Source organism: Trichinella spiralis, assembly GCF_000181795.1.
Source record: "Trichinella spiralis strain ISS 195 chromosome Unknown Scfld5, whole genome shotgun sequence".
Lineage (NCBI taxonomy): Eukaryota > Metazoa > Nematoda > Enoplea > Trichinellida > Trichinellidae > Trichinella > Trichinella spiralis.
The window spans coordinates 1,832,072-1,847,312 of record NW_003526944.1 but is presented as its reverse complement, the minus strand read 5'-3'; the positions used below and the strand labels follow the sequence as shown (position 1 = coordinate 1,847,312).

The 15,241-nt window shown below is 39.1% G+C and overlaps 4 protein-coding genes across 4 annotated transcripts; 3 read left to right on the top strand and 1 right to left on the bottom strand.

Annotated features, from left to right (window-relative positions):
• Positions 1–238: 238 nt before the first annotated feature.
• On the top strand, positions 239–1,144 carry Tsp_04071 (homoprotocatechuate degradative operon transcriptional repressor, MarR family). The gene is made up of 4 exons (XM_003374836.1): positions 239–338; positions 394–508; positions 575–893; positions 929–1,144. Exons 1-4 carry the CDS (start codon positions 239–241, stop codon positions 1,142–1,144), a joined length of 750 nt encoding a protein of 249 aa, XP_003374884.1.
• Positions 1,145–2,173: 1,029 nt separating this feature from the next.
• Positions 2,174–5,190, top strand: Tsp_04070 (putative thrombospondin type 1 domain protein). The gene is made up of 3 exons (XM_003374835.1): positions 2,174–3,014; positions 4,044–4,226; positions 4,298–5,190. Exons 1-3 carry the CDS (start codon positions 2,174–2,176, stop codon positions 5,188–5,190), a joined length of 1,917 nt encoding a protein of 638 aa, XP_003374883.1.
• A 622-nt stretch (positions 5,191–5,812) lies between these two features.
• Tsp_04069 (putative RNA recognition motif protein) lies at positions 5,813–10,062 on the bottom strand. Its single transcript, XM_003374834.1, has 8 exons — positions 9,867–10,062; positions 8,916–9,147; positions 8,538–8,769; positions 8,248–8,484; positions 7,962–8,168; positions 7,572–7,899; positions 7,059–7,486; positions 5,813–6,229 (listed from the first exon to the last, which is right to left on the bottom strand). Exons 1-8 carry the CDS (start codon positions 10,060–10,062, stop codon positions 5,813–5,815), a joined length of 2,277 nt encoding a protein of 758 aa, XP_003374882.1.
• Positions 10,063–10,665: 603 nt separating this feature from the next.
• On the top strand, positions 10,666–12,506 carry Tsp_04068 (conserved hypothetical protein). Its single transcript, XM_003374833.1, has 5 exons — positions 10,666–10,704; positions 11,807–12,156; positions 12,193–12,288; positions 12,359–12,368; positions 12,498–12,506. The coding sequence occupies exons 1-5, from the start codon at positions 10,666–10,668 to the stop codon at positions 12,504–12,506; spliced, it is 504 nt and encodes a 167-aa protein (XP_003374881.1).
• Positions 12,507–15,241: the final 2,735 nt, after the last annotated feature.

Here is a 15,241-nt window from a genome sequence, read left to right as displayed (position 1 = left end):
GAACATGGGCATTTTGAAGCAAAAATCCAAAAAAGTTCAAAGTGCTTCTTCTTCTTCTTCTTAGCTTGTGATTTCTTTCCGTTGGAAGATATTGAAAATAAAAAAATAATACATTTGAAATTGAGATCAAATTTGTTTGTTTGTATTTGTGTCCAGTCGTTCTGTGCGAACTGTTGTTCTACTTTGCTGTGTTTATATTGTGAAATTAATTATGCAAATATGAAGAATTTGATCAAGGATGGCCGACACGGTTGTCAATCGTGAAGATGTAGAAGAAGTGGAAGATCAACAAGTACAGTGGTACTATTGTCTCTGTGGAGAGCTCGCTTTGATTTCGGGTAGATGATTGTTGTTGTTATACGGTACACTGTTGAAAATTAACTTTCAATGCAGAAAAACCGCTCGATCGACTGCCTCTTCGTCCGAGAGACAGGGCACGCGTGTTGGACAATGAAAAAGGAACTTATAAAACATTTTCCAAACCCAACGAGACGGTATATTTGTCGAGGTGTGTGGTTTCTGCTTTTTTTTGCTTGGTTTGTTGTTGAACACATAAGTATATATATACATATAGATCCGAAGGTGTAGAAGTACAGTGCAGGTTGGAGTGCAAGCAGTGCAGCGCGATAATGTTCTATTATTCGCCGGATCGACCGGATATTTTGTTCCTGGTCGACAAGGCGGTGGTCAGTTCGGACCAGCTGAACACGGCAAAAGCGTCAGGACCAGATGTAGTCGGCAGAAGTGCCGTCGGTTATGACGGCGATGTTGATGGATCTGGGCCTTCTTCGACGACGAAGAAGGTGATGATCACGAAAATGGTGAAAAGTGGCGGCAAATTCGGTTCGGTCACAGTTTCTACCATTGACGAAGAAGAAGAAGAGCTCGAAGCGGTAAATTTTGATTTTGATCAATTTCTATCCTCCAGCGTTGTCGTCGTGCAGGAGGAGTTAATCTTTTGTGCAAATTCAAAAGCAGATATCCATCCCCTACGGCTGTGCTTCTTATCTTGAAATTTCCTTTTCCAATTGTAATAAGAGGAACAGGTCAAGCGTCGAAAGCAAGTGGGAAATTTACAAGCCTTGCTTACCGCACTGCTGCTGCTGCTGCTGGCCTTCTTTTGCCTTCAATAACCAATCTGTGATCAATTAATAAATTATTTTTTACACTTCTTTCACGCCCAACACACCAACCAAGCACACTTCCTAAATATAACATAATTTGATTTAGTGAAAATTTCTTTGATAAAAAAAAGAAGAAAACACCTTTTCACAGAGATTTTTGCACGTTTAATTAATTATAATTTTTATTCGATCAATTTCGACCATCCACAGAAAACAGACAGGTGATTTTATTTCTCGACTGAAAACAAAGAGAAAAAAAAATCAATTTTCTCTTCAAACATTTGTTAAAGACGGAAGAGTGTGAAAATGAAATAATAATTGTTGGGGTGATTTTCAGAAGGAAATTGCCGCTTCCTATTCGAACAATGCAATTGTGGTCGAAAAGCAGATGCGTCGCAAAGGAATGCTCAACAGACGGGGTGCTGAACAGGTAATTTAAATTTTTTATTTTTACTTTTTTGTAAATGATATTATAAAAACGTATTTTTAAAGTTCGTCGAAGCGGAGCGGTTGAAAAAAGAGCACCGTCGTGGCACGTTGTTGGATTCGGACAATTGAATTTTTTTAAAATTATTATTATTCAATTCATTTGACTACATTATTAACAAACACAATGTATTCATATAAAATTATTATTATTATTATTAGTTTTTGTTTTTTGATTGGATTTTTCGACAATGTGCGCGCGCATTTTTGTCCCATCGACAGCAGTATATATATACATTAATGGATGGCCAGTTAGTTAGTTAGTTAGTTAGTTATTCAGCTTTTCATTAATTAAGAGTCTACTGATTGAAATCGAGCCTGATGGCGCAGTGCGACTGAATAATAAGCGAGCGAGTTCGAACAGAATAAGATAAGCGGCTTCACGGCTTCACACACGCGCGCAAATAGCAGTCGCGTTGAAAAATCGATCTTCGGGATGAAGAGACAGACACAGTCACCAGGGGGCGGGCGCGACGACTGGTGATTGATATAATAGGAATAAAGAGCCGGGGTCGGTCGGTTTGGTCGTTTGGCTTTTTATTGCAGAAAATGCGGCACTGGCGATGCTGCCACTGCTGTTGTTGGTATTTATCGTATGCTGCTTTGTCAGCGGTAATGGGATTCATGGAAATATACGGCTAAAATTGGTAAATGATGAGAGCGTCGACGAAATTTCTCCACTGGTCGACGACAACACCACTGTCGCAGCAGCAGCAGCATCGACAAATTATCATACGTTCAAATTTCGCATCCTGCCCGAACGGTTCGAAACGTTCTCGACGAACGTGTACGGGAAACTGCTGGACACTGACCAAGTTGACCAACTGTCCAACGGTCAACCGCTGTTCAATAATGCGGAATTGATCGACTTGGAAGTCGAAAGGTTCGTGTCGGGAAAAAGCGTGGCGGTGGTGTTGGCAAATTTCACCAACTGGAAAACCGTGCTGTCCGACAAGCTGAACATCCCGTGCCAACTGTTCGACCGGCCCGGTCAGTACCAAATTCGACTGCACGGCAAAGCCGGGGACTTCGAAAGCAACCGGCTGACCGTGGACCACTGGCCCGCCTACGCGGTCCACTGCCGGGCCGACCGGCTTTTTCCCTGCGAAAGGGGCGGGGTGGTGGTCGGCGCTCGGACGCCGTCCCACTGTCCGGCCGCGTCCACTCTGTACCGAGTGCGTTTGTTCGCCGTGCGCGACCGTCGCCACAGGCCGATGGAAGTGGGCCGTCGCGGCGTGTACGTCGCCGAAAGGGCGTTGGTCGCCGCGGACGCGGTCGTGGAATTCCAATGCGCTTTGTTCGACCTGATCTATCCCGAGTATTGTTTCCGGTTGGTGTCGGTGCACGACGACGGTCTGGTGCGGCATTTGGCCCAACGCTGCGTACCGACGGAGCGAAAGTCCAGTAAGTTGTGTGTCTGTGTCTGTGTGTTTGTATGTATGTCGGTAATTATGGCACCTACGCGTCAATCGGTCGGTTCGAAGGCGGAAATTGAAATTTACACTCCCACAGTAATAGTGCAATTTATCGATCGGAACTAAGCAATATTTGAAACAAATTTCCCCTTTCCTGGCCAACAAATGAAATGCATTTCAAATTATCAAAGAGATCAAATCATAAATTTGCATTTGCCCTAGAAAAAATCAGAACCGAACCTTGGGAAACACACTGACAAACAAACAATGATTGAACAACGGAGAGAATAATAATAGTAATAATGGCCATCGCAGAGATCAAATTGGTTCTTGTTTTATCTCGATCAAGCAGATTAATATCGCGTAATGTGGCTTCCGCAAGCGAATTTCACAACGACGCGCAATCGATGCTGTCATTCATTGTTGCTTCCATTGCCACACCCTTGACCCGCTGCGATCGCCTTGACCTTGAAAATCAAATTACATTTCGTTTCACTTGGTCAACAATTGGAAAGAAAAAAAAGGAACAATTTGATATACACGAAAAAGAAATCGAAAAATGGATTTCGCGGCTTTAGACGAGATTCAATTTTCGGGCTAAATTCAAAATTTCCCAAAACTAGTTCGCGTGACAGACGTATTCAAATTTGTTCCGGCCCCGGGCTTGGCATCCGGTTGGGAATGGGGGGATCCGGCACGCGCGCACGCGGTCAGACAAAGGCGGTCAATTTGCACATTCAATACACTACTCACCTGGCAATTAGGCATGAGATGGTCGCGGCGTTGAAATGGCAAGCCGATTATTGCACTAGGAAAATTAATGATCGTTGTCGATTGGACCCATTGATCCATTTCGGGAAAAATCCCAACGGCTCTTTGAATCTCTACATGACAGGACAACGAGTGGCGGGATAGCACGAAAGAAGGAATGGCCGGACATGGATTTGCTTGATTTCGAAAAAAATCCAATTCCTCTTCGATTTATATATATTCATCCTTGTCCAATTGTTCCATTAAGACATGTCCACCGATGGACAGTGGTCAGCATGGCAGTCGTGGAGTTCTTGTACGGATACGTGCGGCGAGCATTCGGTGAAGCATCGCTTGCGGCTCTGCAACAATCCCAAACCTGCATTCGGTGGCCAATATTGCAAAGGCTCGGGTCTGGAGACCATTCCGTGTCCCCGTCTGCCGTGTCCAGGTAAGACGAGCAAAGTTGATCAAGCGGATCGGCTTTTCGTTCTTCTCTGGTTGAACAACAGCGAATTTAAGTTGCCGAAGAACAACCGTCTCGACTCCACTCAGACGCCGGCCACTGCGTCTGTGGTGGCTGTACACTGACGACGCCAGGCCTGATAGTGCTGCCCAGGAAGGTGAGCTGGTGTGAAAACGCTTCCGGCTTGTGGTTTTTGCAGTCGACCGACAACACGACGACCAGTGTCCAATTTTCGGTGGACATTGGCCGGTGGCTGTCCTCAAACCAACACCGATGGCATCTTTGGATTCGAGACGGTCCGAACGTCAGCTCGGCTGTGCTGTTCGACTCGTCCAAAAACGAATTCGGCCGCTTCAGCTCATCGCGTTCCCAAGCGCTGGTCCAACTGGAACCGCTTGCGCCTAACGACGCCGGTGATGGGGACGAACGTGAAGCCGAGCCAGGCTTGATACGCTACACGTTCAGTACTGCTGGTTCCATTACGATGGGCGAAGATCAGAACCGTTTGCAGAAAAAGCGAACCGTTGAAATCGGCTCAACCGCCGGCGTGTCGGTTTTGGTTCTGCTGGCGTTGGCGGTGATGGTCTTCGTCAGCATCCGAAATCGGGTAACAAATCTGCTTCACCATTTTACCAGCTTGGTCAGAAATGTGGACAAATTCTCCACTGTCGACCCACCCAGCGACAAAATATCCAAACGACGTCGCCTGTCCGATCCTACTGTCGACAGTCGAATGTCACAAACTGAAATGCAGGTTTCAATGCAGACCCAAACTACACGTCTCAGCGCCGACGTTGCCATCCCTTTTGTTCAGCCTACAGTGCAGAGCACGTCGAAATCGGCCACTCCTTCCGGATGTAGTTTTGCCGAACCTGAGCAAGACTTTGAATATGACTATTACGAAGCGCCGATCGAAGGATCCATTTTAAATCCTGCTTGGTCATACTGACAGCAAAACAAGTAAAAGTTTGATTTTTGAAGAGCTGAATTTAAATATTAAAATGTTATTTTTATCTCGTTAAAATTTCAAACGATTCGTACTTGCATTACTGTGATCGACAGGTTAGTTCTACCGTACTAAGCCGTTGTACGTTGAACCGACTTGTTTTGAAAAAGACTCACGCTCTTTAAAAAGTTAACTGACAAGTTTCTGTGACAAAAGTTGATGAAAAACGTTTCCTGTTCTGTACTCGTTCGGCTTAGCTTAAATTTTTGATCAATGCAGTTTTCACCATCCCAATTTAATCTGTTGGCTATCAACTTGAAATCACATCTACCCTACGGTGACTTTCAGAAATCGCATTCAACAATACGCGTTCGAAAACGTAACCAGTGTATATATCTATATAATTCGATTTGAAACATAATACATTGTTACAAATAATTTATTGTCAGTTAGAAGCTGAAATTTTTGAACAGAACAAATTTGTCGCCTATTTCAAAAATGTTATATATTAAAAAAACGTGAAAAAAAGAACAGTCACTGGGCAGAAGATGGACCAGCAGCATCAGAGTGGCCGACAGAATTGAGAAATGTTGACAGATCGCAAGAAGCGGGCGGTCTGTAATTGTCATTGCTTTTCAAGAGCAGTTGCAGCTTGGAACAAGCCACTTTGCGACGCTTGGCAGACGATAGCTTCTTCTCCACCCTGGTGAAACGTTTCGAATTCCACCTGAGTACCAGGTCCGGATCGCTTTTCAACCAGCGCAAGCGCTTCAGTGTCGAGCAAAATTTGCACTGGAGCACCAAAGCGCCGCGGCGCCGGTTCCAACGCTCCAACAGTGAGCTTTCGAATTTCGATATTCCTCCACTGTTGTTGTACTGTAGACGACGTCGGATTTTCAACAGTCGACGGCCCAGTTTGATTTGCATCGTTTTGCGGAAGCTGCCGCTGATGCCGGCTATCAGCAACGCACCGCAGCCGTCGCACTGGCCGTATTTTTCTGCAAAGCGGTTGCTGTTCTTCTTCCTCAACGTTGCACATTTTCTGTAACAATCGCATGCCAGCATCGGCGCGCTGTTCAAAAACTGCAACGCCACCTGGTGCAAAAATATGCTGGTCTTCCTGTTGACGTCATCATCAGACATGGTTCCACTGATCGTCACCTAAAATCATCACTGAGCTAACTAACTGCTCTGCTTTTTAAAAATATTCTACTACTTTGCGACACCGATGCGCGCGTTGGCGTTGCGGAAACAAATCAAATTGGATAAAATAAACGTTTACTATTTACCGAACCAAACAACAAACAAGACTTCCAGAAAAATGTTAAGCGCTTACTGTCGTCCATCGAAGCAGCAGCATACACAAATAGGGTAGATGATGTACGTAAATAGGAGTACCAATCGTATAAAATTGAGATGAAGAAAGTTGAAATAATATTATATAAGCAATACTTTCAGAATGAGCTGCTTACATGTAAATTTAAAAAAGAAAAAATTATGTTTAATTTCTCTTAATATTACCAAAGCAGGTTTGCTGTAAAAGTTTCGATAAATCGGTATAAATTAATTGAAAGTATTATTAATGACCACAAACTGAAGTCGATGAGTAACTAATGATTATTGTGCTGCTGTAATACAGTTCTTCTTATTTCATTATTTACTGCTGCTGTTGCTGTTGTGGTTGCTGCTGTTGTTGTTGTTGTTGTTGTTGTTGCTGCTGCTGCTGCTGATGATGCTGCTGTTGCTGCTGCTTCTCAGCCTCCGATTTATGTTGATGTTCCTTCAGTACCCGAACAGCTTCAGTTACCTATAAATCATTTTAAAAAAACCAACAATTATGCACACAAGCAAAACAATACAGCCAACACAACCTTAGCGTTCAGCAAATCTGGACTTTCAAGCATATTCAACAATTCTCCGTTGTCCATCTCAAGCAACATTCCGGTAATTTTTCCGGCCAAATCCTTGTGGATCTCCATAATCAGTGGAAACAGCCGCTCTCCAAGCATTTGCTTTTGCTCTTGTGGTGGTGCGCTGGAAAGCATGCTAGAAGTCAACGGCTCGTGTCCATGCACCATGATGCCGTGCTGCAGTTGCGCAGCAGCTTGGAACTGCTGGGCTGCCGGAGTGATGTTACGAGCTGCAGCCGCCGCCGCCGCCGCTGCTGGAAACTTGAATGCCGGTGGCGCTGCTGGAGCCGGAGCCGCAGGTACAGGTGCCAAACCTGGGCGTGGCTGTTGAATCATTATCGTCGGACCAGCTGGTGTCAACTGCTGTCTAGTAGTGGCAGCAGGTGCAGCTGAAAAACGAAAATCCACTGTAAACTATTTCACAACAGTACGAATGAAAAAAATAACAAACAACAAGAGAAAACCAATACTTACTCGCATAACGAGGTTGTGGTAAAACCTGAGTGGCAGTGAGGGTTCGTGCTAACTGTGGATTACCCGACTGAGGACGTACATTGGTAGTAACCGCAGCAGTGGCAATTGCAGGTCCTCTAGGTCGTGCCAAACCTTGCGGATATTGAGTAAGTATATTTGGGGGCATTGCTTGACCTCTTCCCATAGTTGGACTGGACATCCAACGTGGAGTGGCTCGAACTTGAGGAGCACCAGCGGGCAAAGCTGTCAAATATGCCCGCGGCCCAGCTTGGGGCATCGTTGGAAAAAAATACCCACTACCTGAATACATCTGTCCCATTCCCACAGTCTGAAAATGCAAACATGTGAAAGTGAAGAAGATAAAATTTAGGAAAAGCAGACAAAATTTACCTGAAAACGAAGTGCATTTACTCGCTGCACCAGTTGAGAGGCGAGCTGAGCTTTGCGATCTTCTTTACGCTGCGCCAGCGCAACATACAGTGGCTTGTTTCCGAGTTTTTGGTTGTTCATCTCAGATACCGCGCGAGTTGCTTCATCGGGAGAAGAGAAACACACAAATCCAAACCCTTTACTTTGACCCTTCTCGTCAGTCATCACCTAATGAAAAGAATTTGGCAACTTAATTCAACAACCACCAGTTTGGTTAATCAAAGATGGAGGCATCCATCAAACATACCTTGGCGGATGTTATGACACCAAATTTCTCAAACGCCTTTCTCAATTGCGCATCATCAACACTGTCGTCCAAGTTTTTCAAATACAAGTTCACACCTTCATACTGTTGTATCCTTTCCAACTTCAGCATCTCATAACGACGCTTCAACTCTGCCTGACGTTCCGCCTTCTTCTGCGCACGACCAACGTACAACTTTTTGCCACTAGGAAGCTGGTATTCATTCATCTCTTTCACTGCCTAAATAGAAAATCATTCAGCAAAAAAATTTATAAAATTCTCCTATCACGTACAGCTTCCGCATCTTCTGGATTTTCAAATGACACAAAACCAAAACCTTTCGACTTGTCGTCCTCTTTCATCACCACACAAGATTGGATTTTTCCAAATTTAGAAAACAAATCCACCAAGCACTGATCAGTGAAGTTTTCATCAAAATTTTTCACATAAACATTGGTAAATTTTCTAGTTGTTTCGCCAATTTCTCTCATTCTCTGCGCTCTTGGAATAAATTTACCAACATAACTTAAAACAAAAAACAATTATTTGCTTCAACTCAACATTAATGCGTTATTTAAAAAAAACATTACACTTTCTTCCCATCTAAAAGCATGCCATTTATTTTATCTATGGCCTTTTGTGCGCTTTCTTCCGTTTCAAAGTGCACAAACCCATAGCCCTTCGACACACCGTTTTCGTCAGTGGCCACTTTACAGCTCAATATATTTCCAAAATTGCTAAAAGTGTCGTAAATGGCCTTGTGATCAATATCCTTATCTAAGTTTTTGATGAAAACATTCCCCACTCCAGAGCGACGTAACGATGGATCACGCTGACTCCACATGATCCGTATTGGACGACCAAAAACTGGGTCAAAGTTCATCGTATCCAACGCACGTTCAGCTAAAAAGTAATACAATCATTGAAAATTACCATTTCAAACTGACAAATATTGCGCAACTGTCGTTTTTTGCTTACTAAAACAAATATTGAAATAAATAAAATTATAAAGTTTAAAAAATATTCATAAATCACATTTGTATTCCAAAAAATGAAATTAACAACTACATACATACATAGACGATATATGTCGTGTTACACAATGACATTCTCTGAACAAAAAAAAAAAACAAAGCCCCTTATCTTATCCTAAAACAAAGGTCGTGACCTAAATTTTTGTAGGTTACGAAAAAACTAAGAAAGGAAAGCTCTAATATGATGCATCCATTATTCAAAAACTTTCTGCAAAAATATTTTGCAAGGAAGTTACCTACATTTACTGCACATGGATATCGTAATTCAGGGAGCTCATGACACATAACCACTAACTAAACAAACATAATAATACAACTTATTGTTATAAAAAACTTTTCCTCGAGAGTGAATGACGTCACATCCCTTATATACGCACATTAGAAAACTTAAACTTCCATGACAATTTAAGACTAGAAACTAAATTAAAATTGCCAAAATGTTAATTTCTTTCAACTCACATTTCTTATTTAACACCATAATACAATTCTATACTTTGAGAAACAAGAAAACTGAAAATTTTCGCATCTACTAAGAAAGAACAAAGCTTTAACTTGTTATTTTTAAGTCATTCATGTCTGTAGACATACCGTCGGGAGTTTGCTGGTAGTTCACATAAGCATATCCCAAAGAGCGACGAGTAACGGCATCTCGGCAAACTCGAATCGAAAGTACTGGTCCGGCATGTGAAAACTTTTCAAACAGCATTGCTTCAGTCACATCCGGATGGAGATCACCCACATACAAGCTAGCCATTGCAAAATTCTGAGCAATAGCAGTCGTCATTGTTTCTTCTTCTCAAATAAGTTTTTCTGAAAAAAAAAACCAATTCATGAAGGTAAACAAATCAAACCATGAAACTTACCAAACACGAAATTAAAGTCGATTTACAAACAAGGTAAAAGCACAAAGAACAATTTAATATTTTTCAAAAATAACCAGTTTTTTGGTGATTTCTGTATTTTATAAATTTTTTTGTCTTTTATTAGAAGTTTGTTAACGCGAAGAACTGAGCAACGTCCTCCGCCACGCAACACTAATGAAATGATAGCAAGCAACTAACAACGCCATACGGTACGTTTTAACCTGAATGTCATGTTTGACACAATAATGAATTACGTCACACACCAACGCTATTAAATATTTACGTGATAAATTTGCTTGAAAATAAATATATTAGCAATTGAAAAGCAACTTTTATTTAATTGATTAATTTTTTGACTAACAATTTTCTCAAAACTACAGTATAATAAATGACGAAATAGCTACGATAACAGTATTAATTACGTTCGAAAAAATATTTATTTTTATATAAAATCAATTGTATAAACAATCTGTATTATTTTTAAATACATATTTCATTTTAATTTCAATTTTAAGTAATCGAAAATGCTACGTGTACTTATACTTATGTTGTTTAATGATACAGTATGACAATCAAGAAAATAAATCTCATTTTATTTATATTACTCTATGGTTATTGAAATGGGTCAGCGATTACAATTTGTAATAGTACTAGACATTAATGATCATAATAAAATTTCCACAAAGAGTGATCATCATTTTTATCTGAAATAAGAACAGGTTAATTGAAGTTTGAAATCAGAAAAATATTGCTTGTCATAGTTACTCGAATGTAGGAAGATGCTGAGCTGTAATCAATAATGTATAAATACAAGTGCGGAAAGAGTTGTGAAGTATTCGTTTAGCAAAAAACTGTTCGTTTTTCTAATCCACTAAGATAAAGCAATAATTAGCATGGTTTTCGATTTTCAGTTGAATTCATCAAGTTTTTCCTCCGGCAAATTTTACATGAAACGTTTCTTTTATGATTATTTTTACATAATGAATGAAATGGAACTAATTTTACTTATAAAATTATCGCCAATTTACTAAGAATATATTTTATTGTTTATTTTTATTAAAAAATTCTAAACTGGTAAATTGTGCATAAGTTACTCCTACCAATTAGGTAAATTTGAATCATAACTGCATTAGTTCTCATGGTCTTTAAACGTAATGTGTTTCGGAATATTTAAAAATTGAAGAACATTTTTGTGATTGATGACGTATTTTGTCATGTGAAAGTCGTTTCAGACGAATAATTTATTCAGAGATGTATTCAGATGGGAGAAAAAGCTTTCATTTGTATAACATTATTACATTTTGCGCAATCGCACACCTTTTATTAAGTAAACAATAGTTTTGTGTCGTATATTTGTGACGGAAGTGTCGTTTTGAAAAAATATTTTCACATGATGATAGGAAATAGATATTTTTTAAAATTTCCTCGAATACTTTTCAAAACGTTCGAATGAAAACATTTTTACGGTTTTTGAGAAATTAGAGTTGACATTAAAATGATGAAGTAATGTTGATTGCCATCGTCACTGAGCGCAGAACTTCTCTCTGCAAATTGTTAACTCTATCCAATCGATAAGTCATTGGTCGCAGCGTTATTGTATTATGCAGGCGTGCACCTTGGAGAGGTGTTTAAACGACTCATTCATGTCGGATTATTGCATTTTAGTGCTTTTCACCAAATGATGATAAAAGCCAACTCTTGCAAGTGTCGTCCGTTTCTGCAATTTGCAACATTCTACTACTACTACAAGTCCAAGAGCGTTGTTGGCACCTTTATGCGGACAACTGCGATCGAAGACGATCTAATCGACCACTCAAAGCGGCTTCATCTCCTCTAATTGAGTCGCAGTGTTCAATTTGCATCTTAAATTTGCTGCAGAATGAAATTGGATCAGCGTTGGCCGATTGGAAACTTGAAAACAACCGATTATTTCTGTTTTGCCTTACGGTTTTAAGTATTCGCTTGTGTCACCATCCAACGTATCCGCATCAACTTTTCGCTCATATTAAGAAAAGGTAAAGTTATACTTTTATTGATTTATTATATATTAGCGAGTATAGTTTCGTGTTTTTAATAACTGGCATCAGTTTCTTTTACGGTCATATGCATTATTACCACTACTACTACTTCTACTGTATGTGCACAGGGTTTTGTGCTCCATAATAGTCGCAATAGAAGGGAGTTAATAATTTTAAATTACGTTTTTTTAAACTGTAGTTTTCGGCTGGTAAATATTGGAGTGAAGATTATATAAAATTATAAATGCTAAAACCCTTTTTCTGCATCAAATTAAATTATTTTAATATTGTAATAAATCGGAATTTGCCCCATCATTATTTATTTGAAATAAATGTAGAATGGCTGATTTAGTTTATGTTTCAAAAAGATGGCGTAGACTTCAGTAAAAGAAGCTTGGCCTATTTAGCTTTTGTAACATAGCGATTTCCTGTGTTAATTGTAATTGTCACAGATTTGATTAAATTTTCAAGTACATTGCGAGTGTGATGGATGAATGAATGTCACTTACTGTAACTGATTTTCAAGTAATTTATGTTTATTGGTTAATAACATGACAATTAGCGAAGAGTGACGTAAATTTACAAAATCTTGCGTCAGATTTTCATGCGATAAATAGAAACCCATGCTATACACAATTCACACTTTGATAATATAAATTAGTTATTAATTGGATTTTTTGTTTCGATAATTTTGATCAGTCCACGGTAGTATATTTAAAGCAGTATTGTTATAAGTAGATGTCTGAAAGAAAATTGCTTTCCCAAATGACCAGCAGTTCTGCTTTCGAAATAATATTGCGATTGCTGCAGACTGCGCTGTGCGGAAAATAACGACTAAGTTGACTAGTTGAGCTTGTTATAGCATAATTCTTCTCTGACACGTTGCCGCTTTCTGAATTGCTGAAGAAGCTATCATGTGTTTTCAAGTGATTGCATGCTCATGTTGTCGGATTGCGACTTTTGGTGGGACCGCCATGACGCAAGCGGTTTCGCCTGAATTGCGCGCATTTAATAAAACGCTTGTTTTTCATCGACTGATTTTCTGTTGTGCAATGGTTTTTTTTCTTTGCTCTTTAATATAATCTGTTTTTTTATACCTATCATAAAAGCGTTTCTGAAAGTCAATTCCGTCGATGAACACCAAAAAGCAGTGTATGTTGTGCAGTTTTGTGTGTGAAAAATTCATTCTGAAATGTTCATCGTATACAAAAAGTACTTTCTCCTTTGGTTGCACATTTATTATTAATTAATCAGAAATTTGTATATCCACATGATTGTCAGATTGGATAGATTGGCAGATTTTTGCGAATTTAGCTTGATTGCTTGCTGATGCGGCCGTTTGCGTTAATTAATCATCATTCAGAAAAGGCGCATTTGTCGACAGGTGCGGAATTTGATGATGAACCGAGAAATGATCATTTTTTTAAGATAGATTTTCAAGATAGATATTATTGGAATTTTTTATTTTTTGCATTTGTGCTTTTCAAAAGGATATGAAATTTAAGAAAAATGAATTAAAAACAGAAAGAGGAAAATTAATCATCCTCTTAGCGATCAAGCAGCAGCGATTGTAAGATTTGATCAGCGGACGTTTCTGGTTGTTTACAGTCAGTCGCATATTCTCGTTTAGAGGATGTTTCGCTCGTATTCATGCTGTGTCGATTTGCGTGAAACGTCGTAGGCTAATTATATGACTAATTTTCCTCAACGTTGCAATTATATTTTATTTAAAGCAGCTGCTTGGTTGTAGAGAATTTCACCTCAATCGCATGATTTCAATTGTTTAGTATTTTCAACATGCATTTTGCATGATTGCATTCGTCTATCTGTCAGCTTGTATGTGCAAATGTTGAATATTGAACAGTTTTTTTTCATCTTATTATTATTATTGGTATTTTTTGCGTTTTACTTTTATTAAACTAGGATTAGTGTAAAATATTTGTTTGAATATTTGAAATTGTTAAATTGCAAACTGAACTGACCAAATGGAAGAGAAGGAAAAATAAAATCAACAAAAAGAAAAAAATTGGAAATTGTTCTTCAGTATCGTATGTGATTTTTCAAAAGTAAGAAATGATTTGTAGAAATTGAAAAAGTTCACTTCAAACTAGGTTACCATCTTACCTGATTGTCATTTTTCAACATAATCACTATATAATTATGAATAGAAATTGAAAAAAATTTTTTTGGAAAAATAGCATTTCTATTCATATTTCTTTGTTTTTTTGCAAATATTATGATCACTTTGTTGAATTGTCAAATTTGGAGTATTTTTTTTAATTTTGTTCTTCGACTGTGCACATTTTATATATTTTCCCGTTTGCATGCCGTTCAATGCATTATCAGTCGAGATGGTGGAATATAGAAAGGATAATAATATTTCTTTGTTTTTATAATTTCTTGTTGTTCACCTGTTGACGTTGCATTATTAGCCGCTGATGGTCAACAAAGAGGAGATGGAAGTGGAGGTGGAGTGTAATATTTGAAATGACGAATGGGCGAGTTCCGTTTCAAAATATTCAATCCGCGAATAAATTTCATCTCAGCGACTTGAAAGCAAGAAATATGCGCGCGCGAGCGTCGGCGCGCGCCTGTGTATGTGTGTATGTGTGTGTGTGTGTGTGTCTGCATGTGAATTCTAATTGAGAGAATGTGAAACAAGTAAAATTATTGGGGCTGTTTAATTCTTTTCTATTTCAACGTTCAAAATTGCCACACGATTGATGATGATTGACGATTTTCGCAATTGATAATTGTTAATTTATTGTTGTTGAAAATTTATGCGTAATTATTTATTTTCTTTAATCCAATACTGATATTGTGAAATAATTGGAGGCTGTCTGGTGTTTGGTGATTTGGTTGGCTTTTGGTTTGGCAACGCCGATTTGGGCACGACAGTTCGATCGATCGATTTTGTGACGATCAAGACGACAACAACAACAGCAAATAATACAAATAATAACAACAACAACAACAACGAACTGTACACTTGATTGAGGTAGAAGAGACAGAAGAAGAAGAAGCAATTATTATTAATTAATTAATTAATTTGTGCTATACGAACTTTTCCAGTGTTTGTTTG